Consider the following 22497-nt stretch of genomic DNA (forward strand, 5'->3'; position numbering starts at 1 on the left):
TTTGGGAGAAAGGCATTTCTGTTGTCTTCTCATTAGTATCATTTGACACACAACAGAATATTGTCAACTGAGGGGGGTTTTTTCCCTTAAGGTAAGAAATGGATGCTGGCTAACGCCTAATAAAGCTCATCTAGTATCTGCATTTCAGGAGCTTAGTGTCTTACAAACGACTGTCACTATACTCCACACTGGTGAGACCACAGCTGGAGGACTGCCCTGGGGAAGACCAGGACCAATGGGTACAAGCTCCTGGAAGGCCGCTTCAGGCTTAATGCCAGGAAAAACTCCTTCACAGTCAGGGTGTCCCAACTGTGGAATAAACTCCCTGCAGAGGTGGTGCAGTCGCCTACTTGGAAGTTTTCAAGAGGAGACTAGACAGTCACTGCACTGGGGTCACTTAACCCATTGTCTTCCTGCGTAGAGCGGGGGGGGCTGGACCCGATGATCTCTGTGGTCCATTCCAGCCCCTGACAATCTGTGAATCTATGAAATCAGCAAAGCCCCACAGCGCCCTTTAGATAGGTGTGATCTGTAATTTGCAGCTGAATTGAGTGACATGTGAAGACACTTCTCTTAGGTCACAGGAGGATGTAACGACAGGTGAGGAGGAATGTAGATCTGTTCTCTTCCAGGACTCTGCATTCTTCCTTTTAATCATCCTCAAGACAGGTGCTTCACAAAAGGTTATGAGCAAGCCGACAGTGTAAACTAGACAGGTAGGAAATAAAAGATGAAGTGCAAGATCTGGAGTCAGCTGAGTCAGTGAGAGAAGTGAAGATGAATAGGGGATATAAAAGAGACGATAAGGAAGACTGTTTTCCACTTATCGTGTTTTTTCTTAGTTTCCTTGTGCTGTTGGGATATAGCTGTCATGTTTTGCCTTATGCTTAAGTTACTACCTCTTCTGAGGCCAGGAATCTTGTGTGCACTGCATCTATCAGAGTGGCCCCTGCTGCATGTGTGTGGCTGTTAATCTAGCCAAGATCCTCTGCTGTATGGATTTTGTCAGGGCTTATATATATCTAGATAGATAGATAGATAGATCTGTATCTATCTATATGTATATCTGCTTTTTTTGGCTATAATTCATGTTAAGTGACTCTCTCTTTTGCCTTTTAGGGAACCTAGAAAAGTTGTCCTACATCGAGGATCAACAGGGCTTGGCTTCAACATTGTGGGAGGGGAAGATGGAGAAGGAATTTTTATTTCATTCATCCTAGCAGGAGGCCCTGCTGATCTGAGCGGGGAGCTCAGAAAAGGAGACCGTATCATTTCAGTAAGTGTCAAGATTTTGAAGAATGATTACCTTTCCTTCTTTTGACCTGCTCTGTTGTTTACATGACTCATTGCACTAAAATTTAGTTACACTGTAGTTAGTTAGTCTGAATTGGAGACAGCAGGAATTAGGACTAAGTATTGTGCTTTAAGTTAATCAGATTTGGATTCAGAGCCCCAAATCTTGGTGCTGAGGGCATATCATGCACACTACAGTTCATATACTTCATATTGTATGTTTTATTTTATATTTGCTGTTTTAAAATAGGGAGAAAGTTTATTATTTGGCTCCCATAAAAATGGGTAAGTAGACAGATGGTGCAGGTTTCTGTCGGGTACCCAGAAAGGAAGAATGAAGCAGTGGTTTGGACTCTGGGCTGGGACCTAGGATATGTGGCTATAGTTCCTTGCTTCTGCACCTGTTCTCTATGTGAGTCTCAGCAAATGACCTACACAGCTGCAGTCTTTAATGCACGTGCACAGAAGTATTTTCTATAGGGCCTGAAAATATTGCAGTAATGGAAGGCATGTAAAAAAGAAAGATGACTTAGCAGCAGATTGCAGGGTAGTTGTCTGCAACTGAGGTGCTCCAAGGTAGTTTTCTGGAACTATGTGGAATAGATTAAAGAGTCTGCATTTTCTCCATATGTAGTTTCCAGTTCATAGACTTATTTTATTTGCATTCTTTAGATGCATAATCTTCTACAGGTTCTTGGTTTGTACAAACCAAACACAACTTCAGGATTTATATTTTATCCTTGAGATATTATGGACACTGAAAGTAAGCAAACTAAATTTATTTAAATGGATTATAGTGAGGACTAATAAAAAAAAAATACAATGCAAATCTAAATGCCAGAGGGGAATTGAATTGCACTTCTGCATCACAAAACCCAATAGAGCACATAATAGTAAAATGCATTTTAAATATTAATTGAATTTTATATAGTGGGTAACTTATTAGCCCCATCTCAGCAGGCACTAGATGCATTTACATAATTACAGAGCACGTTACAGTAAGTGCACTGGCATATGTCCACAAGGCCTGTAACAGGAAATGAAGTGTTAGCCAGACAGATAGTGGTGCTGCGAGAGAAGAGATGCTAAATCATCTTCATATAACCCATTCATTTTTTCCCCAAACCCTATGTGGGAAATAAGAGAGCACGTTGTATGCAAGGAAAAGCTTCTTATGGGTCTGGGCAGCTGGGGTGAGGGGGAGCAGTGGCAGCATTAATTGCTGTGGCTCCCATGGGAGCCTTCCCTCCCCTATATCTCCCCAAAATAAAATAAAAAAGTCACTAGATTGTGTTGGCATATGGGGTTGGCCTGTGGCTGGATCCTGGGCTCTGGCTGCAGAGCCACGTGCTGAGTCAGACCTGCCGTGCAACTCTGGAGTCAGCGCTCAGGGTAAACCTGTCACGCAGCCCAGCCCTGCTGTGGCCGGATCAGGTGTGGCCCCAGTGCTGCCGCAACCAGATTGGGCCTGCCATACAGCCACCAGCTCCACTTCAGCCAGACCAGGCCTGACACACGGCCCCCCAAACATCCAACCCGGGGATATGGTCCCCAGCCCCAGGGTGCGGCTCCCAGCCCAGCGTGTGGCTCCAACCCCTCGGGGCCCAGACCTCAGGTCCTTATCTGTACTCCAGGGTAAGATCTTTTTTCCTTCTTGGGGCCTTCCCAAAATATTGTGCATGTTACATTTGGAGGCGGGTTGTGTGTGAAAAAATATTGAACTTTAGTAGTCCTTTCAGTTGTACATTGTTTTTGTCTACACTGGATAAATACCCGCTATTCCGTCTATTTCTACATGGTTTTTCCCAGCAGTTAAAACCTTGTAAACTTGTTGAAAGAAAAATGTAGATGTGCAAAGCTATATGTCATCAGTTTTTCTGTGAAAATAGTAGAAACATTTTTTAACAGCAGGTAATATTACATATGCTAAGACAGTTAACTATAACAAAGTTCAATCCATATAAGTTCATTTAAAAAAAAATCTTTAAAGTTTTGAACTGCTCCTGCATCACTAAATAGATAGATATCTGTGTGAGAATGGATCTATATGCCTTAATTTCAGTATTAAATTCAAGAATATATAATGTGCAGTTTATATCAGAGTTGGAAAATCCCTTGTAATGGAATATTTTGTGTAGCGAAGGTTAGGTTGTATCATATAGTTTCTCCCATGAGTACACTATGTTCTATGAACATTTTCAGTAAACAAGAAATTTTACTTCAGTAAAGAAATTACTCTGTTTTGCTTGCAGGTTAATGGTGTTGACCTCAAAGCTGCAACCCACGAGCAAGCAGCAGCTGCCTTGAAGAATGCAGGCCAAGCCGTAACCATTGTGGCACAATACCGTCCAGAAGGTAGAAGTATTCCTCTCTAGATTCATGTTCCACATGTGTAACTGAAAGTTTTAAAGGTTGCTTTTTCATGGGTGTCAGTTTTTCACTTGTTTCAGGAAGGGAGAGGTCCATGCAGCGGGTGTTAACATAGAATGTGGCTGTAATTTCATGTTTGTTCCAGTGACAATCAGGATGTGCCTGTTGTGTGGTGACATTCATAACTGTTTCATGATGACCCTGACCATTGAGATAAAACTTGCAACTTAGAACTAAGTGGAATTGCCTCCATTTCACAGTCCTCTCCAGACCCCGTGAGTCAGGTGGTCAAACTGAAGTTGAACATCCCTGCCTTATTTTGCCCTTGTTACAAAAAGGAGTGGGAACAGCTCTCCTGTGCTCAGCTGCTGTGAGGAGTTTTGCAGGAGCAAGCAGACTTGGTGTGTGCTGTGGAGCAGCCTCTCCCCTTCCCTTTTCAAAGGGTTTAAAAGGAAACAGTGCACCATTGATTGGAGCACAGTGGTTTGGTGTTCTGCTATATCCTGATAAACCACTTTGGTATCAGGGTAATTGTTAATGACTTGGCACATTAGTAGCATCTGGATGCAGAGTTAATGCTGAGGATGACCCTCATTCAGCTTGCAGTGACATAAGTTTCTTGACTTGCACACAAAGATGGTGCTGAGAAACCAGATGGCTATGATCAATCAGAAAACAAACTTGTATTACCAACTTTTCTGAGGCATTAGGGAGCTAGTGTAACTTTTATCATGTTAATATTCTTTTCTTGGGGAAAAAACAACTTTAACACTTCATTAGTACTTCGGCATGCAGTAAGGCAGCGGCCCTAGATTTTAGGAGGGCAGACTTCAACAAGCTAAGGAGGATAGTTGGAGAAGCACTGAGGTCCCGGAGGGGAGCCAGATGTCCAAGGAGAGTGGTCGCTCCTTAAGGAGGCGATCCTCCAAGCCCAAAGGAAGGTAATCCTAACGAGGATCAAAGGGAGCAGAAGAGCACACAAGCCTCCACGGCTCACCAAAAGCATCCGGGAATGTCTCCTTGCTAAAAAGGAGGCTTACACCCAATGGAAAGAAGGGGTCATCACCAGGGAGGATATTCTGTAGTTGCTCGGAGATGTAGGGGGGTAGTTAGGAAGGCCAAGGCACAGATGGAACTGGGGCTAGCTTCCCAGATTAAGGACAATAAGAAGTCCTTTTTTAAATACGTAGGGGGTAAAAAGAAGGTCCCGGGTAATGTGGGGCCCTTGCAGGACGCCATGGGAAACTTGGTCGTCACACCAGACGGCAAAGCTAACATGTTTAACAATTTCTTTGCCTCCGTCTTCCTAAGTAGGGACCAGAACAGCCACCTCCCTACTGAGCCCCCCTCGGGCCCCGGGGGAGGCACTCCTGGGTCACGGGTTAGGGAGCTTCTGGAGGGGTTGGATGTATTCAAGTCAGCCGGCCCAGACGATCTCCACCCTAGAGTTCTAAAGGAACTGGCCGAGGTCATTGCAAGTCCTCTGGCACGGCTTTATGAGCACTCGTGGTGCTCTGGTGAGGTACCGGAGGACTGGAAGAGGGCCAACGTGGTCCCCATCTTCAAAAAAGGGAGGAAGGAGGACCCGGGAAACTATAGGCCGGTTAGTCTTACCTCGATCCTAGGCAAGCTGTTCGAGAAAATTATGCTGGCACACATCCAGGAGGGGCCAGCAGGGGACTGCATGCTTAGGGGCAACCAACACAGGTTCATCAGTGGCAGGTCCTGTCAGACCAACCTGGTGGCCTTTTACGATCAGATCACCAGATCATTAGATGCAGGGGTAGCAGTGGATATAGTCTTCCTGGACTTCCGGAAGGCTTTTGACACTGTCTCTCACCCCGTTCTCATTAAGAAACTGGGGGCTGTGGTGTAGACACCCACACAGTCAAATGGGTCACCACCTGACTGGTGGGCCACACCTAGAGGGTGGTAGTGGATGGGTCCTTCTCAGCCTGGAGGGACGTGGGCAGTGGGGTCCCCCAGGGCTCGGTTCTCGGGCCCGCACTGTTCAACATCTTCATCAGTGATTTGGACGAGGGGGTAAGAAGCACCCTGTTCAAATTTGCTGATGACACTAAGATGTGGGGGGATGTGGGCACACTGGAAGGATGCAACAGGCTACAATCAGACCTAGACAGGTTACAAGGGTGGGCGGACAAGAATAGGATGGGTTTCAACACAGACAAGTGCAAGGTGATGCACCTGGGGAGGAACAACCGGCACCATACCTACAGGTTGTGGAACTCCCCTCTTGTCAGCACGGAGGCGGAAAGGGATCTGGGGGTCATCATTGACTCCAAGATGAACATGGGCCTGCAGTGTGGGGAGGCAGTTAGGAAGGCCGACCGCACCTTGTCCTGCATCCACAGATGCATCTTGAGCAGGTCCAAAGAGGTGATCCTCCCCCTCTATGCGGCACTGGTCAGGCTGCAGCTGGAGTATTGCATCCAGTTCTGGGCGCCGCACTTCAAGAGGGATGTGGACAGCATGGAGAGGGTCCAGAGGAGGCCACTCGCATGGTGAGGGAGCAGCAGGGCAGGCCCTATGAGGGGAGGCGATGGGACCTGAACCTGTTTAGCCTCCACAAGAGAAGGCTGAGGGGGATCTTGTGGCCTGTTATAAACTAGTCAGGGGGGATCAGCAGGCATTGGGGGAGTCCCTGTTCCCCCGAGCACCGCCAGGAGTGAGCAGGAATAACGGTCACAAGCTGGCAGAGGGGAGATTCAGATTAGACATCAGGAGGTGCGACTTCACGGTCAGGATGGCTAGGGTCTGGAACCATCTTCCAAGAAAAGTGGTGCAGGCTCCTACCCTGGGGGTGTTTAAGAGGAGGTTAGATGCACATCTTGCCGGGGTCATTTGATCCAGTACTCTTTCCTGCCATGGCAGGGGGTCGGACTAGATGATCTGCTCAGGTCCCTTCCGACCCTAGAAACTATGAAACTATGCTTGCCTTTTTCCTCAACAGTGCTGGCTTGTTATGAACTTCTCTGACTTGGATGGGTAAAGTCCAGTATCATATGTATTGCGCTTAAAAATAGTAGGTGTAAAGGAAAAAGAACATTTCCCTAAAATTAGTGTTCATTTGTTTCAGCATAAAAAGGACATGTTTTTCATCTGGCCTTCCAAGCAAGACCGGACAGAATTGCTTTTCTTGTGTTCATCTGGCTTCTCTAAACCTATAATAATAGATGCAATGGAGGGTAAGGAATAAGGGATAGACTACACTAGATCCCAGGGGTCAGCAACCCCCAGCATGGGTGTCAGAATGTGGCATGTGAAGGCATTTTGCTTGGCATGTGCACCTCGGGGTGGACAGTGGAGAAGGGGCTGGGGCTGCACTGCCGCAACAAGGATTGGGCCCCTCATGGCTCCCCTGCCGTCTGCCCCTGGCACACCAACATCTTACAAGTCAAGGTTGCGGGTGTTTTTGGCACTCTGCTGATCCTTGATCTATCCAGTTCACTGTTCTCCCTCCAGCATCTGCTTCTGCCACTGTGGGAAACAGGATACTGGACTAGATGGGCCATTGGTCTGACCCAGTATGGTACTACTTATGTTCTTATATCACCATATTGTAGCTGCTTGTGAGGTCCATGGTTACCAGTTTTATGTTAATTAGGGGTGCAAATGTAGAAGATTCTCCTATTCCGGCAAAGCAACAAAAGCTTCATAATATGGGGTGTCTATAGCCAGGGTAGGTGAAGAATGGGTTAGGAGATCCTGAGAGTCAGAAAAGTGATTTGCTTTATTTGCTGTTCTTCCCAGAGGGGAAGAAAATGACTTCACATTGATATCTATTAAACAGTGCTGCTTCTTCATAATCGACATTCCTGTTTTTTTCTTATAGTGGTATTTCAGTTAGCAAGATCCATTTAGTGTTTCAGCTCTTGAGATGCAGACATAGATCTGTGCTTCTTCCAAAACAAGAATAAGTGATGAACTGAGTAGTGACCTGTGGCATTGCCAAAGAATGTTGTGCTGTTGTTTAGTTGTATACAGCTAAACTGAGGTAAAAATATTCAACCTGCCAAAGGGCTTGAAGACCTGTGCAGAATGAAAAGAATCAGATTAAACTAGAAACAGAATCTTCAGAAGAGAGTATGGTAGCAATTGCTTACTGCCTTGTAACTTACTCATGTGCAAATCAGATTATCCTGGCAAAGTCAAGTTAAATTTCAGGAAAATACCCATTCTTCTGGAAAATGTTGTATGAATCTTCCCAGTCATTTACCTCCTTGCAGAGGCCAGCTTGTTTAAAATAAGCCAGTGGGTTGGAAATTCTAAGTGACTTGGGGCATGGCCCTTTTGTTAACTAGACGGAATCTTCCCGTTTCTCTTCCTTTTACTGAGTTAATGCATCAGCTTTGTGGATAAGGCTAAATATGTCTCAGCTCTAAGCAAAACCAAAGCTAGCATGGTATTAGTAAACACGGAGTTGTTGTCAGGTGTTTATTATGTAGCCGCTAAACTGTTCATAGAAACTGCCATTGTCTTGTCCTTCTGCTGAGCAACCTCCTTGAAAAAAGAAATACAGCTAAGTGTTCTGATTAAACATTCACAGGTGCTTGATGCATCAGTGTATGATTGAGAAGATGGATCAGGGTGCTAGGAGGAAGCTTTTGGTGTATTTTATTGTAAAACTGTAAGCTACCATTTTTCACAAAGGTTCTTGACATCATTTCTCTTGGATTAATTAAATAAAAAGTTAATGTTTCTTTGCTTACCAAGTGCAAAATATTTTCATAGTCCAGTGCATTAGTCAAATCTATGGATTTATTCAATTAGCAGTGTTGATGGTAAAAAAATATTTAAACATATTTTTCTCACTTCAGTAGATAAAATAACTAATAGATACTCTGAAAATTTGTGGGAAGATGAATACCTACTAAAATATTTTATAATAATTTAAAAGTTATTATTTTTATGGCTATTGTACTGTTGGCAAATGCTTCATGAAGCAGAAGTGGTAGTTTATTTAGTGGTATTCCACTTAGGTTGCTGTTTACCCCATGTGTGCATGTATATCTGGAATGCTGTTGAGCCTTAGTTTTGTGTTGCCCATCGTTTTGTGTATGTAGTTACATAACACAGTTGAATCCTCTTCTCTTGAAATAATGTCCACTTGATGTGTGTATTTCTAAAATTCTTCCATGTGTAGGAATCTGCAGTAGCTTGCCATGCACTCCTTGTAAAACTCCCCTGAAAGTAGCAGTAATCGAAGAGATTCAAGTGCTTTCTTGTGTTCAGTTTAAGATATGCAGCTGTAATTTTTCTACTACTAGGAGTGGGAAGGAAGATTGACATGTTGCCACATTCACTGCAACTGAAAACCTTCTTTAAAATACCAGTTTTCAAGCTTCCATTATTCTCCTGTTCAATGTGTCTGATTCTGCCTAATTGTGAGTGATCCATATAAACCAGTTCATAGAACAGACCCTAAAAGTATTCCAGGAATAGAAGGAAAGTTTTGTTAAAAATACTCCTGCCAGACAAAAATATAATCAGGTTTAAGTATGATTGAATGTTGTTGAGCTTCTTTCTATCCTGTTTTAATGTAGTTTATTTTAAATAAATACTATTCTTAATGGTGTAAGTACAGTTGTTATTTGAAACAAGTATAGTAAACAGTTTTCTTCTGACTTTGAAATAGATTTCATAGACATTAAGGCTGGAAGGGACCTTAGGAGATCATCGAGTCCAGCCCCCTGCCCAAAGGGCAGGAAGTCAGCTGGGGTCATAGGATCCCAGCAAGATAAGCATCCAATTTACTCTTGAAGGTGTTCAATGTAGGCGCTTGAACCACCTCCGCTGGCAGACTGTTCCAGACCTCGGGGGCTCGGACAGTAAAGAAATTCTTCCTTATGTCCAGCCTGAAACGGTCTTGCAGGAGTTTATGACTGTTCAACCTCGCCATCCCTTGGGGCGCTCTGGTGAACAAACGTTCCCCCATATCCTGGTGGTCACCCCTGATAAACTTATAGGTGGCCATCAGATCACCCCTGAGCCTGTGCTTTTCCAGGCTAAAGAGCCCCATGGCTCTCAGCTTGTCATCGTAAGATCTGTTTTCCTGACCTCTGATCATGCGCGTGGCTCTCCTCTGGACTCTCTCAAGCTTCTCCACATCCTTTTTGAATTGTGGAGCCCAAAACTGGATGCAGTACTCCAGCTGCGGCCTCACTAAGGCCGAGTACAAGGGGAGAACGACGTCCCGGGATTTGCTCGAGAAGCATCTATGGATGCACGCCAGCATTTTGGTCGCTTTACTAGCCGCAGCATCGCATTGCAGGCTCATGTTCATCTTGTGGTCAATGATGACCCCCAAGTCTTTTTCTTCTGTAGTGCTAACCAACGTAGCACTGCCAAGCCTATAAGGGTGCTGCAGGTTTTTCCTCCCAAGGTGGAGAACCTTGCATTTTTTGGTGTTAAACACCATGAGGTTCTCGTCCGCCCATTTGCTGAGCTTGTCCAGGTCAGCCTGGATCACCCGCCTATCTTCTGGCGTGGATGCTTTGCCCCAAAGTTTGGTGTCATCGGCGAACTTGGCCAGTCCACTCCTGACTCCAGTGTCCACATCGTTAATGAAGATGTTGAACAGGATGGGTCCCAGGACAGAGCCTTGAGGGACCCCACTGGTCACAGGGCACCACGATGAGTGACTGCCATCAATCACAACCCTCTGGGTCCGACCACGAAGCCAATTTCCCAGCCAGCGGATCGTGGTGGAGCCAAAGCCACAACCGGCCAGTTTGGCCAAGAGGTGATCATGGGATACCAGATCAAAAGCTTTTTTGAAGTCAAAATATATGACATCAACCTCTTCTTCCTTGTCCAGGTGATAGGTCACCTGGTCATAGAAGGAAATGAGATTGGTCAAACAAGACCTACCCGCAACAAACCCGTGCTGGCTATCCCTTAGGATGTTAGCCTGGGCCAGTCCATCAAGGATGGCCTCCTTAATAAACTTTTCTAAGATCTTCCCCAGGATAGAAGTCAGGCTAATGGGCCTGTAGTTAGCCGGATCCACTCTCCTCCCTTTCTTGAAGATCGGCACCACATTGGCCTTCTTCCAGTCTTCGGGCACTACACCAGAGCGCCAGGAGTTTTCAAAGACCCGTGCCAGGGGCTGGGCTATGACGCTCGCCAGCTCCTTGAGTACCCTCAATGAAAGGGTGGTGTGGAACCCCCTGCCAGGAGAATGTGAAGGCTGTCTTTCTGGCCTGTTCTGAACTTCTTTGGCTCAGCCTTGCTAATGACTGTGTGTCCTTATTACGTACAACTTGTGTTGTACACACATCTCCAGAGTGCATGAAATATATACTGGTCTCCTGCTAATTCGAGGTCCTAATATAAAAGAATCACTGAGCATTAAAGTGATGTAATTAAAGTAAAACCTGGATAGTTTCATAGTTTCATAGTAGCTAGAGTCGGAAGGGACCTAGGTAGATCATCTAGTCCGACCCCCTGCCTTGGCAGGAAAGAGCACCAGGGTCAGATGACCCCGGCAAGGTGCTCATCTAACTTCCTTTTAAAAATCCCCAGGCTAGGAGCCTGCACCACTTCCCCTGGAAGCCGGTTCCAGGCCCTAGCCGCCCTGACTGTGAAGTAGCGCCTCCTAATATCTAATCTAAATCTACCCTCCGCCAGCTTGTGACCGTTATTCCTGGTCACTCCTGGCAGCGCACGGGGGAACAGGGACTCCCCCAATACCTGCTGATCCCCCCTGACCAGTTTGTAGCAGGCCACAAGGTCCCCCCTTAACCTTCTCTTGTGGGGGCTAAACAGGTTCAGGTCCCGTAGCCTCTCCTCATAAGGCCTGCCCTGCTGACCCCTGATCATACGAGTGGCCCTCCTCTGGACTCTTTCCATATTGTCCACGTCCCTCTTGAAGTGCGGCGCCCAGAACTGGACGCAGTACTCCAGCTGCAGCCTGACCAGTGCCGCATCGAGGGGGAGGATCACCTCCCTGGACCTGCTCGAGATGCATCTGTGGATGCATGACAGGGTACGGTTGGCCTTCTTGACTGCCTCCCCACACTGCCGGCCCATGTTCATCGTGGAGTCAATGACGACTCCAAGATCCTTTTCCGATAATTTTATAAGCAATTTTAAATTAATTAATTGGATAATTTTAAAGCAATTCACAAAATGTTAGAAAGTAACAACTTTCCAGGTGTTTATATGGACCTTCTCTTTGTCTAACCTGGACATTTTGCAAATTGAAGGTTATAGTCCTACTTCTGCTCTTAATTTAGTACACGTTATCTGAGAAACATAAGTATAAAAATAAACCAGAAATAACCAGTATTTTTGATGTTACAGTGCCTAAGAGCCCTGGTCATGGATCAGGACTGCCTTGTACTAGATGCATGTAGAAATACAGAACAAAAATATCTTTGAGTTTTCATCTGAGGCAGAAGACAGCGGATAGCTACAGACAGGCAGGGGAGCACAGAGACAAATTGACTGCTACTGCCTCTCTCTCTTTGTGACAGACAGCAGGCAGGAGAGTGCAAGAAGACCACCTCCTTGGCACAGAGACAAAGGCAGCAGGAGTCTTGGCATACCAGCAACCTAAGCGTTGTCAAGTGTTTGCCAGCACCTGGGCAAAGGGGAGAGTTAAGAAGCATTTGGAAGGAGAAGAGTGAAGTAACTTTGCTCGTGTTTGGGGACCTGCTCTCAAGTAGGAGGGCGACATGCAAGAAAGCATGGATCATTCATTTGAAGATGTAATGAGTGGGTGCTGAAGGCTGGCACTGGGCTGTTTGGAGGTTGGGGTTAACCTCTTGATGCTGAATGAGGGATGACGGGTGGTGAGAGAGAAATAGGTCATTAAGATACAATGACAAAGATCTTCTGTTTGGGGTGAAGGTGAATAAATAGGGAAGCAGTGGACAGGTGCAAAAAGATGGGTAACAGGGTTAAATCAGCTGGCTAAGAGAACTTCATGAAGCGGCATTCTGGATGGATGTGTAAGGAACCAGATTGCATTTGTCAAGTCCAGAGAAACAAATGTTATGGTAACCAAGACATAGGGTCATGGGCGACTGGTGCCTTCTGAGTCGGGGGGAGCACTTGCCCCCCCACCAGTCAGCGACCAGCAGATCCCGCAGACCGGGGGGGGAGAAGGGGGTCTGCGGGACTTCTAGGTTGTCAGCATCGACTGTGGGGGGGCGAGCCGCTTCTCCTGGCACACTCCCTGGCTGGCACTCTTAGGGGGGGCACTAGCGCTCTCGCCTGCCCCCTTGCCTAGGAACACTGGTGTCAGGGGTTGCACCAGCGCTCTCAGGATGTATGCACATGCACTGTGTACATGTTGCCACTGCATGGTGTGATAGGAGCCTGGACAACTTTATTACCTGAATGGTCCCTGTGGGCAAGGAAGTCTATACCTTAAAGACTTCATAGATTTCATAGACATTAGGGCTGGAAGGGACCTCGGGAGATCATCGAATCCAGCCCCTTGCTCCGAGGGCAGGAAGTCAGCTAGGGTCAAAGGATACCAGCAAGATAAGCAGCCAAATGCTTTTTAAAAGAGTCCAGAGTAGGTGCTTGCAGCATCTCTGGAGGGAGCCTATTCCAGGCCTTGGGGGCTTGGACAGTAAAGAAGTTTTTCCTTCTGTCCAGCCTAAAAGGGTCCTGGAGGAGTTTGTGACTGTTGGACCTTGTCATCCCTTGGGGCACTCTGGTGAGCAGGCATTCCCCTAGATCCTGATGCACACCCTGATGTACTGATAGGCTGCCACCAGGTCACCCCTGAGCCTGCGCTTCTCCAGGCTGAAGAGTCCCATGGCTCTCAGCCTCTCTTCATAAGACCTATTGTCTTTTCCTCTGATCATGTGCGTGGCTCTCCTCTGGACTCTCTCAAGCTTCTCCACATCCCTCCTGACTTGTGGAGCCCAGAATTGGATGCAGTACTCCAGCTGCGGCCTCACCAAGGCTGAGTAGAGCAGGAGGATGACATCTTGAGATTTACTCAAGAAGCATCTATGGATGCAAGCCATTGTTGGTTTGCTTTACCAGCTGCAACATCACATTGGTGGCTCACGTTTATCTTGTGGTCAGTCGTGACCCGCTAAGTCTCTCAGTCTTGGTACTAGCAAGCGTAGGCTGCTGAGCCTGTCAGTCTATAAGTATGCTTCTGGATTTTTTCTCCCAAGGTGGAGTACCTTCATAGAATCATAGAAGTAGGGTCAGAAGGGACCTTGTAGATCTTCAAGTCCGCCCCCCCACCTGGGCGGGAGAAAAAAAACTGGACTCGAATGATTCCAGCCAGGTAGGCATCAAGCCCCTTCTTAAAGATCCCCAGGGTAGAAGCCAGCACCACTTCCCTTGGAAGTTTGGTTCCAGCTCCTAGCCGCCCTAACTGTGAAGTAGCTCTTGCGGATGTCTAATCTAAACCTACTCTCTAATAATGTGTGTCTATTGTTCTTTGTCATGCCAGGGGGCGCTAGGGGAAATAGTGTCTCCCCTAAACCCTTCTGGTTCCCCCCTAGTGAGTTTATAGATGGACACCAGGTCCCCCCTCAGCTTTCTATTGTGAAAGCTGAACAGGTTTAGGTCCCGCAGTCTTTCAATGTAGGGTCTGTCCTGTTGTCCCCGGATCATGCGTGTGGCCTCCTCTGGACCCTTTCAATGTTGTCCACATCCCTCCTGAAATGGGGCGCACAGAATCGGACACAGTACTCCAGCTGTGGCCTGACCAGCATTGCACAGAGGGGGAGGATCACCTCCCTGGCCCTACTTAAGATGCACCTGTGGATGCACGACAAGGTCCGGTTAGCCCTGCCAGCCGTGACCTCGCATTGTTGGCCCATGTTCATCTTGGAGTCAGTAATGACTCCAAGATTCCTTTCTGCCTCCGTGCTCTCAAGAAGGGAGTTTCCCATCATATAAGTGTGCTGCTGGTTCTTACGGCCTAAGTGCGGCACCCTGCGCTTGTCACTATTGAAACGCATCCTGTTCATGTTAGCACACTCCTATCCAGATCTTGCTGCAATCTTTCCCTCCCTACTACTGTGCTCACCTCACCCCAAATTTTGGTATCATCAGCAAATTTAAACAGGTTGCATTTCACCCCGTCATCCAAATCGCTGATGAAGAGATTGAACAGCGTGGGCCCAAGGACCGAGCCCTGGGGGACTCTGCTGCCCACTTCCCCCCAGGTCGAATATGACCCGTCCACCACCACCCTCTGAATACGACCCTTGAGCCAATCTGCAATCCATCTGACTGTGTAGGCATCAATGCCACAGTTACCTAGTTTTTAATGAGGATGGGGTGGGAGATGGTGTCAAAGGCCTTGCTGAAGTCTAGAAAGACTACGTCCATGGCGACTCCTGCATCCATTGCCTTTGTGACCTGATCATAAAAGGCAATCGGGTTGGTCTGACATGACCTGCCCCTAATGAAACCATGCTGGTTGCACTTGAGCATCATCCCTGAAGCTGGCCCATCACAGATGTGCTCCTTGAGGATCTTCTCAAAGAGTTTCCCAAGGATAGAGGTAAGACTGATGGGCCTATAGTTGCCCTGGTCCTGTCTCTTCCCTTTTTTGAAGATGGGGACCACGTTAGCTATCTTCCAGTCATCTGGCACCTGGCCTGAGCACCACGAGCGCTCATAAAGCCATGCCAAGGGCCCTGCAATAACCCCTGCTAGCTCCCTCAACACCCTGGGGTGGAGAGCATCTGGACCCGCTGACTTGAAGACGTTCAGCCCCTCCAGAAGCTCTCTAACCCGGTCCTCCCCAACCTGAGGTCTGGAGGCATTCCCCTCGAGTCTGTCTGGCATCACAGCGGGGAAGTCCCGGTCCCTGCACAAGAAATATATTTGTTGGTATTGAGTGTCATCAGGTTCGTATCTGCCCACTTTTTCAACCCATCCAAGTCAGCCTGGATGACCAGCCTATCCCCAAAGTTTGGTGTCGTCAGCAAACTTGGCCGGTCCACTTCTGACACCAGTATCTATGTCATTGATAAAGACATTAAAGACAACTGGTCCAAGGATAGACCCGTTGGGGGACACCACTGGTCACAGAGCGCCATGATGATTCACTTTGGTCAGCCACCACTCTCTGAGCCCAGTCTGGGAGCCAATTCCCCAGGTATCGGACCGTGATGTAGCCAAGGCCACAGTTGGCCAATTTTTCCAAGAGGAGATCGTGGGACACCAGATCAAAGGCTTTTTTTAAAGTTCAATTTTTTTATGTCATTCTCTTCTCCCTTGTCCAGGTGATAGGTCACCTGGTCAGAGAAGGAGATGAGATTAGTCAGGCAAGACCTACCCACAGCAAACCCGTGCTGGGTGTCCCTCAGGATGTTGTTGTCAGCCAGGTTGTCAAGAATGGTTTTTTTGATGACTTTTTCCAGAATCTTTCCAGGGATTGAGGTCAAGCTGATTGGCCTGTAGCTCCCTGCATCTACGTTTCTCCCTTTCTTGAAGATGGGCACCACATTGTCCTTTTTCCAGTCTTCAGGTACTTCACCTGAGCACCAGGAGTTTTCGAGTGTCTTTGCCAGTGGCTGAGCTATGACTCCTGCCATCTCCTTCAGTACTCTGCAGCTCCATCTGTCAGGACCTGCTGACTTGAAGGTGTCCAGCCTCTCAAGGTGTTTCTTTACAAGGTCTACACTGTTGCTGGGTATAAATTCACCCTCACCCCGACCATCCGGCATCTTGCTAGGCAGGGCGGTCCCTCGGCGTTGATGAAAACCCCCCGTGAAGTACCCATTAAGCTGGTTAGCTTTTTCCTGGGTGCCGCTTGTCAGTTGTCCCATTTGGTTTAGCAGTGGTCCAGTGTTACCGTTGCTTTTCTTCTGACTCCCCACATATCTAAAAAAGGACTTTTTGTTGTCTTTGATACATGTAGCCAGGTGGAGTTTGGTTGCAGCCTTGGCTTTCCTGGTCTGCTCCCTGCGGGCACGGACCAGTGCAGAATACTCCTCCTTTGTGGTGATTCCTATCTTCCATCCTTTATAGGAGGTCTCTGAGTTCCCTGCTGAGCCAAGGGGGTTGCTGTGCCCTTTTGCTACCTTTCCTCCAAGATGGGATGGACATCCCGTGTGCTTTCAGGATTGCTCCCTTAAGGAGCAACCACTCCTCTTGGACTCGTCTCCCTGTTGAGTTGTGGTCTCTTAGGGCCTTGACAACGAGCCTCCTAAACTTATCAAAGTCAGTTTTCCTGAAGTCGAGGACTTCTGCATTGCTGACTGACTTGCCAGCTTTGCGATGGATAGTAAAAGTGATCAGCTCTTGGTCACTGTCTCCCTGCTTTCCTTCGATCTTTAGGTTGCTGACTAGATCATCCCCTTTAGCCCGTACCAGGTCCAGCCGCGCTTTGCCTCTTGTTGGTCCACAGACTTCTTGGGTCAGGTAGAGCTTGTCCACGTACATGAGGAAGCTTTGCGACCAATCGGATTTGGCCGAGTGCTCTTCCCAGGAGATGTCTGGGTAGTTGAAGTCTCCCATGACAGCCATGCACCAGGAGCGTGCAGCTTCAGCCAGTTCCCTGGCGAATTCCTGGTCAAGCTCTTGATCCTGGTTAGGGGGTCTGTAGTAGACTCCTCCCATTGTGTCCCCTGTGCCACGTTCCCCACATGTTTTAACCCAGTGGGTCTCTAGTCAGCCTCCCTGGGTGCCCATGTCAGCTTGCAGGGAGGTGTAACTTTCCCCGACATAGAGGGCTACAACCCCCACCCCCTTTTATCTGCATGACCTGTCCTGTGCAGGGTATAGCCCTCCATGCCTGTGGCCCAGTCATAGGTGGAGTCCCACCAGGTCTCCATTATTGCTGTGACATTGTAGTCATTCTTGTTTAGTAGGAGGACCAGTTCCTCCTGTTTGTTCCCTGAGCTCCCGGCATTGGTGTACAGACACGTAAGCATCCCATTGGAAGCCCTTGGCTTCCTTACATTCCCAGGAGGACACTGCTCCAGGGTTGGGGTAGGAGTGGATTCTCTTGGGTGCCCTAACCTGTTGGTTTTGTAGTTATTGCCTACAGGCTTGCTTTGGTGGTTGTCCACCCATTCCCCAGTGGGCTTAGTTTAAAGCCTGGTCCAGGAGGTCAGCCATTCTGGCTGAGAAGAACTTCCTCCCCAGTGCAGTGAGATGGAGGCCATCTCTTCTAAGCAGACCGCTGCCTCTCTCACCAAAGAGTGGACTGTGATCATGGAAGCCAAAGCCTTCATGATGACACCAGCGCCACAGTCTTTGGTTGACTACCTCAATCCTCCTCTCCCTCCTCCACCCATAACCCGAAACTGGGAGGATTGAGGAAAACACCACCTGCACCCCTGTCCCCCTAAGCCCCACTCCCAGTGCCCTGTAGCCATTCATGACCCAGCTGGGATGGCTCCAAGCCATGTTGTTCGTGTGCACATGGATAAGGAGCATAGGTAGTGGGTGGAGGGCCGAATAAGCTTTGGGATCCTTTCTGCTGAGTCCCGGATACAGGCTCCTGGGAGGCAGCAGACCTCCCAGGCTAAAGGGTCAGGGTGGCAGACTGCTACTCAGTCCCCCTCAGGAGGAAATCTCCCACAATGACCACTCTGCATTTCGTCTTAGGGAGAGCAGGGATGGTAGCTGTTGGTGAACTCTCACCTGCAGGAGCTGCAAGAGGTTCATACCTGTTGCAGAGCTCCAGAGGGGAGGGGACCCTGGTGCAGTGGGCCCTGGAAGCATTGACCACCTTGGTCTAACCCCCTGGCTGGACAGTGTGGGAGATCCTCAGGTCTTCCCTTGTCCTGGAAGGTGACCTTGGTCAATCCTTAGCCTTCATGGGGTGAAGGGCCTGGCAGTAGGAGTCGATCTCCTGCTTGCCATCCCTGATGACACGCAGTCTCTGGACTGCTGTCTGGAGCTCCTCTATCTGGTGCCTCAGAGTCTCCAAAGTGGAGCAGGCCTCGCAAGGGAAGGTGGCCATGCTCCTGGGCCCATGTGCCTGGAATCGTGCCAGGCAGCCCTCACAGCCAAGAGCCAGGGGCTGTGTCTGCATGGAGCCCGGAACCATGGGCCGTCTGGGTGGAGGCCTCAAACGTTCCAGAGGGGGGCGCCGCAGACTCGGAGGGGATCCTCAGTGTGTGGCGTGTGCCCATCCACACTGTACTGGTGGTAGTCTGGCTGCTGCTGTGACTACCTTCCCTTTGGGCTCACTGGCAGGGCCTCAGGCCCTCCTGCACACACTCCCATGCTAACTCACACGGCGGGCCCAGAAGCACGCCTATTTGTGCGGCTCCAGTTGCATGACTCCCTGGCAGGGCCGGGCCAAGTAGGATCCCGGGGTGGGGAACGTGATCCTCCTCAGCTCCTCTCAGCTGCCTCCCAGCAGTTGGGCTAAGTCCCTCCCACCACGGTCCCCTGCTTACCTCAAGGTAGGCTGGGGCTTGTTGGGGGTCAGGAACATTACTTGGTTGAGGGTGTTTACAAAAATACATCCCACATAGGACTTGGGGTGCACTGATAGAGATTTTTGGGGCCAATACTGATAGCTGATATTTAAGGAGGGATATTGGCTGATACCGATCCGATTTCTGATACAGCTGCTTGCAGCTGGTAAGTCTGGTGTGGTGGAAGGGAAGGGGGAGAGGGGAAGGGATGTGGGGGGAGAAGATCAGTGCCCTTGCAGTGAGGGAGGAGGCAGGAACAGGCACTGCCTAGGCGGGGTGGCGGGTGGGGGGCAGCTTGCACTGCTGCTTGCACCTGGGGGGGGGCATGTGCCCCTGGATGTGAAAGGAGCGTGGGGCAAGGCGGCTGCAGCCGGGGCTGTGCAGGACTCTTGTCGATGGGAGCTGGTCTCAGAGTGGGCACCAGCGGCACTGGGAGGATGCTGCATCCCCCCCAGATTTCACCACCACTCTGCTCCCAGTGCTGCCAGCCGCAGCCCCAGCTCAACACCCTGTCTCCACCCATGCACCAGGGAGAGCCAGGGCTGCAGCTGGCAGTGGTGGTGCTGGGAGCACAACGGTGGCAGAATTTGGGGTGCATGCAGCATCTTCCCAGTGCTGCTGGCGCCTGCTCTGAGCCCAGCCCCGACTGCAGCCCGTCCTGCCCTGCGCAGATCTGGGGGCACATACTGTCCTCCCACCCCTCATGCCCTCCCAGGGTGCAAGCAGCGGTGGGAGCTGCCCCCATCCTTGCCTGCCCCACCTGGACAGCAGCGTTCCCTCAAAGTTGGGGCATGCGTGGCCATGCAGGCGCACCTGGCAACGCAGCATGAGTGCACCTGTGCGGCTGTGCAGCTTAGAGGGAACGCTGCTGGGCAGTGCCTGCCCCTGCCCCCTCCCTCGCTGCAGGGGCATTCATCTTGTAGGGTGTTCCCAGGAGAGAGCACAAAGAAACATCCCCCTGTACCTGAAGAAGGTACCCAAAAATCTTGCAAAGAACAATTTTTCCAACTACTTAGTTGGTCTAATAAAAGATAGCGCATCTACCTAAAGATCCTTGTCTGCCAATGTCTTTCCAGTGGTTTAATATTCAAATGGCACATTGTTTTCCTTTTGTGGCCTGACCTTGGACACAGATTAAAGTTGAAATCTTTACTAAATTATTTTTCCATTTCTTCTTTGAGAGTTTTATAAACTGCCAGTCTCCTTTTGGAAGAATTAAAATCTCTCTAACCAGCACCAAAACTCCTTTGGGATAAACTGAGCAGGACTCTAAAGCTAGGCATGGCATCTTTGCTGTCCTGAATGGGAGATCAAGGCAGTTGAATCAAGGTACCGGATATTCTTCCACTTCTAAACCATAAGACTAGAGGCTGACACTGTCTCAGCTATTTCTGACTGGAAGGAACTAAGTCTGCTCAGACACTAAACGCTGTTACCAGCCAAGTTGCCTCGTTGCCACTGACAGTCTTGGCACCGGACCTGTACCAAGTTCAGTAACAGGATTAGCACCTTAACAGAACTAGCCCCGCAATACTGGCAATCTCTGAATGTACCACTGAGCAGTTTGTACCACTTTTAGATTTAAGGTGCCTTCTCCTCTATCAGTCTCAAGGAATCCCCAAAGAAATCAAAATTACTACAGAAAATCAAATCTTACTTAAGAAGTGTCATTTCTATTTAATTCCCAAATGCAGGCGCTCTCCCACCTCCCAGAGGATTTGCACTAGCACTGAGAGTCTGTGCACCTGTTACTAGAAGGAAACATTTTGGCCAGTCGTCGGATTTTCCTCCTAGCGGGGCGGAGACCTGCTGACTACTCATTAACGATGAAGTCCTGCTTCTTGCAGAACAACACCTCGCCCTTTCTTCTTTTTCGCAGCAGCCCGTTCTACATCTCTGTGCAAACAAAAGGTTTGGCATCTTGTTGAGAGCCAACAGACCTTCCTTTTCTCTCCCCCATTTTTCCAGGCCGGGAGATTGGATTTCTTCCAACCAGTAGATACCAAAGGCTATGCCGTATAGTTACCATCCCTGCCTCACACAACCACCCCTCGTCCCCATGTTCTTTTAGGGACTCAACTTACAGGAAACAACTGAAAAAAGTGGTTCCATAGCTTAGCTAGGCGTCACAAGTACTGCTACAGGTGTTTGGAGGGGAGGATTTCCAGTTTTGATACTTCTCCGTAAGTTTCATTATTTAGTTCACTGTGGTTAAGACTTCTTTGTTCCTGTTCCTGTTTGATCTGTGAACGTTAGCTCGGCACCAGAAATTGGATCCACATGGGCAGAGAGGAAAAAAAGGACTGGTCTTTACTTTGTTTTTGTTTTTTTAGTAGCTGGCTTGCATATGAAGTCCTAATCTGCTACTGCTGTCAGAAGTCTGTGCTGTGCTGAGGGTCTAAATCAGTGGCTCTCAACCTTGTTAGATTCAAGGCACCCCTCTTAGTTTTTCACTTATTTTTTGACTATGGAAAAATAACAGAGCAGTTCTGTTTTTGCAAGGAACTCAGAAAGAGAACTCAGAAAGACCACAACAGGCAGAATGTCTCCGACACTCTGGATTCCTATTTGAAATCTCTGGGTTTAGCTTTTGGATTGTGTGTAGGTGTTTGCTGCCTAAGAGTGCTAATATTGCAGAGCACTGTGCAGGAGCTCTCTCGGGACCCCGGTGAGAATCACTGGTTTCATAGTTTCTGGGGTCGGAAGGGACCTGAGTAGATCATCTAGTCCGACCCCCTGCCATGGCAGGAAAGAGTACTGGGGTCAAATGACCCCAGCAAGGTGTACATCTACCGGTCTAACAGTTCAAACCCTGTTGACAAACCATGTAGGGTGCCGTGGTTCCCTGGGGTGCCTTGAGAGCCTTTCAAGGGTGCCACACAGTGTTAGCACTTAGGTGTGCAAATGTGATTCACAAGATAAACCCAGAGTTTTTGAATAGGAATCCAGTGTGTTAAAGGCATTGGGACCCATAGTGATCTTTCTGAGTTCTGAACAGGTGGCATGTGCACTTTTACATGGGCTTTTACCTATTCACATAAAACTATCGTTGCTTACGTATATTTACTGTCTGTCGCATCTTTAAGAGATTGTGTGGCTATTAATTCAGTTGCCATTTCCTGTTCCTTTCTCCATGACTGTAGCAATTTGTTCATTAGGATTCTGCAGAACTACCTCTGTACCCAAACAAGGGTTGGTGAATTGTGCACTGATCACACCAGCACCCCTCTGAAAAAAGAAACCCTATACTTCTCTCTCTCTCTAAGGATCAGTGTCACAGTAATATAGACAACCATTTGTCTTGGCTGTAATCATTAATTAAGGTTACTGTGTTGAGTTTACAGCTAATTAAACAGATAGAAAAGAGATTTGCCACAGAAAAAGCTTGGCTCATAGAATTTTCTCTTGTAATATATTGTATATCGTTTCATTTCAGATGTTTTTT

The 22497-nt window shown here is 48.3% G+C and overlaps 1 protein-coding gene across 13 annotated transcripts in view; it reads left to right on the plus strand.

The window, feature by feature from the left end:
* DLG1 (discs large MAGUK scaffold protein 1) overlaps positions 1 to 22497 on the plus strand; it is a 313387-nt gene that overhangs the window by 235588 nt on the left and 55302 nt on the right. For all 13 annotated transcript variants that reach the window (XM_090054468.1, XM_090054470.1, XM_090054469.1 and 10 more), the window contains 2 exons: positions 1120 to 1276; positions 3546 to 3648. In XM_090054468.1, the coding sequence (XP_089910594.1) occupies positions 1120 to 1276; positions 3546 to 3648 (260 nt within the window). The remainder of the gene's footprint in view (positions 1 to 1119; positions 1277 to 3545; positions 3649 to 22497) is intronic.

This window comes from Crocodylus siamensis, chromosome 6, assembly GCF_052110815.1.
Source record: "Crocodylus siamensis isolate JL-2025a chromosome 6, ASM5211081v1, whole genome shotgun sequence".
Classification (NCBI taxonomy): Eukaryota; Metazoa; Chordata; order Crocodylia; family Crocodylidae; genus Crocodylus; species Crocodylus siamensis.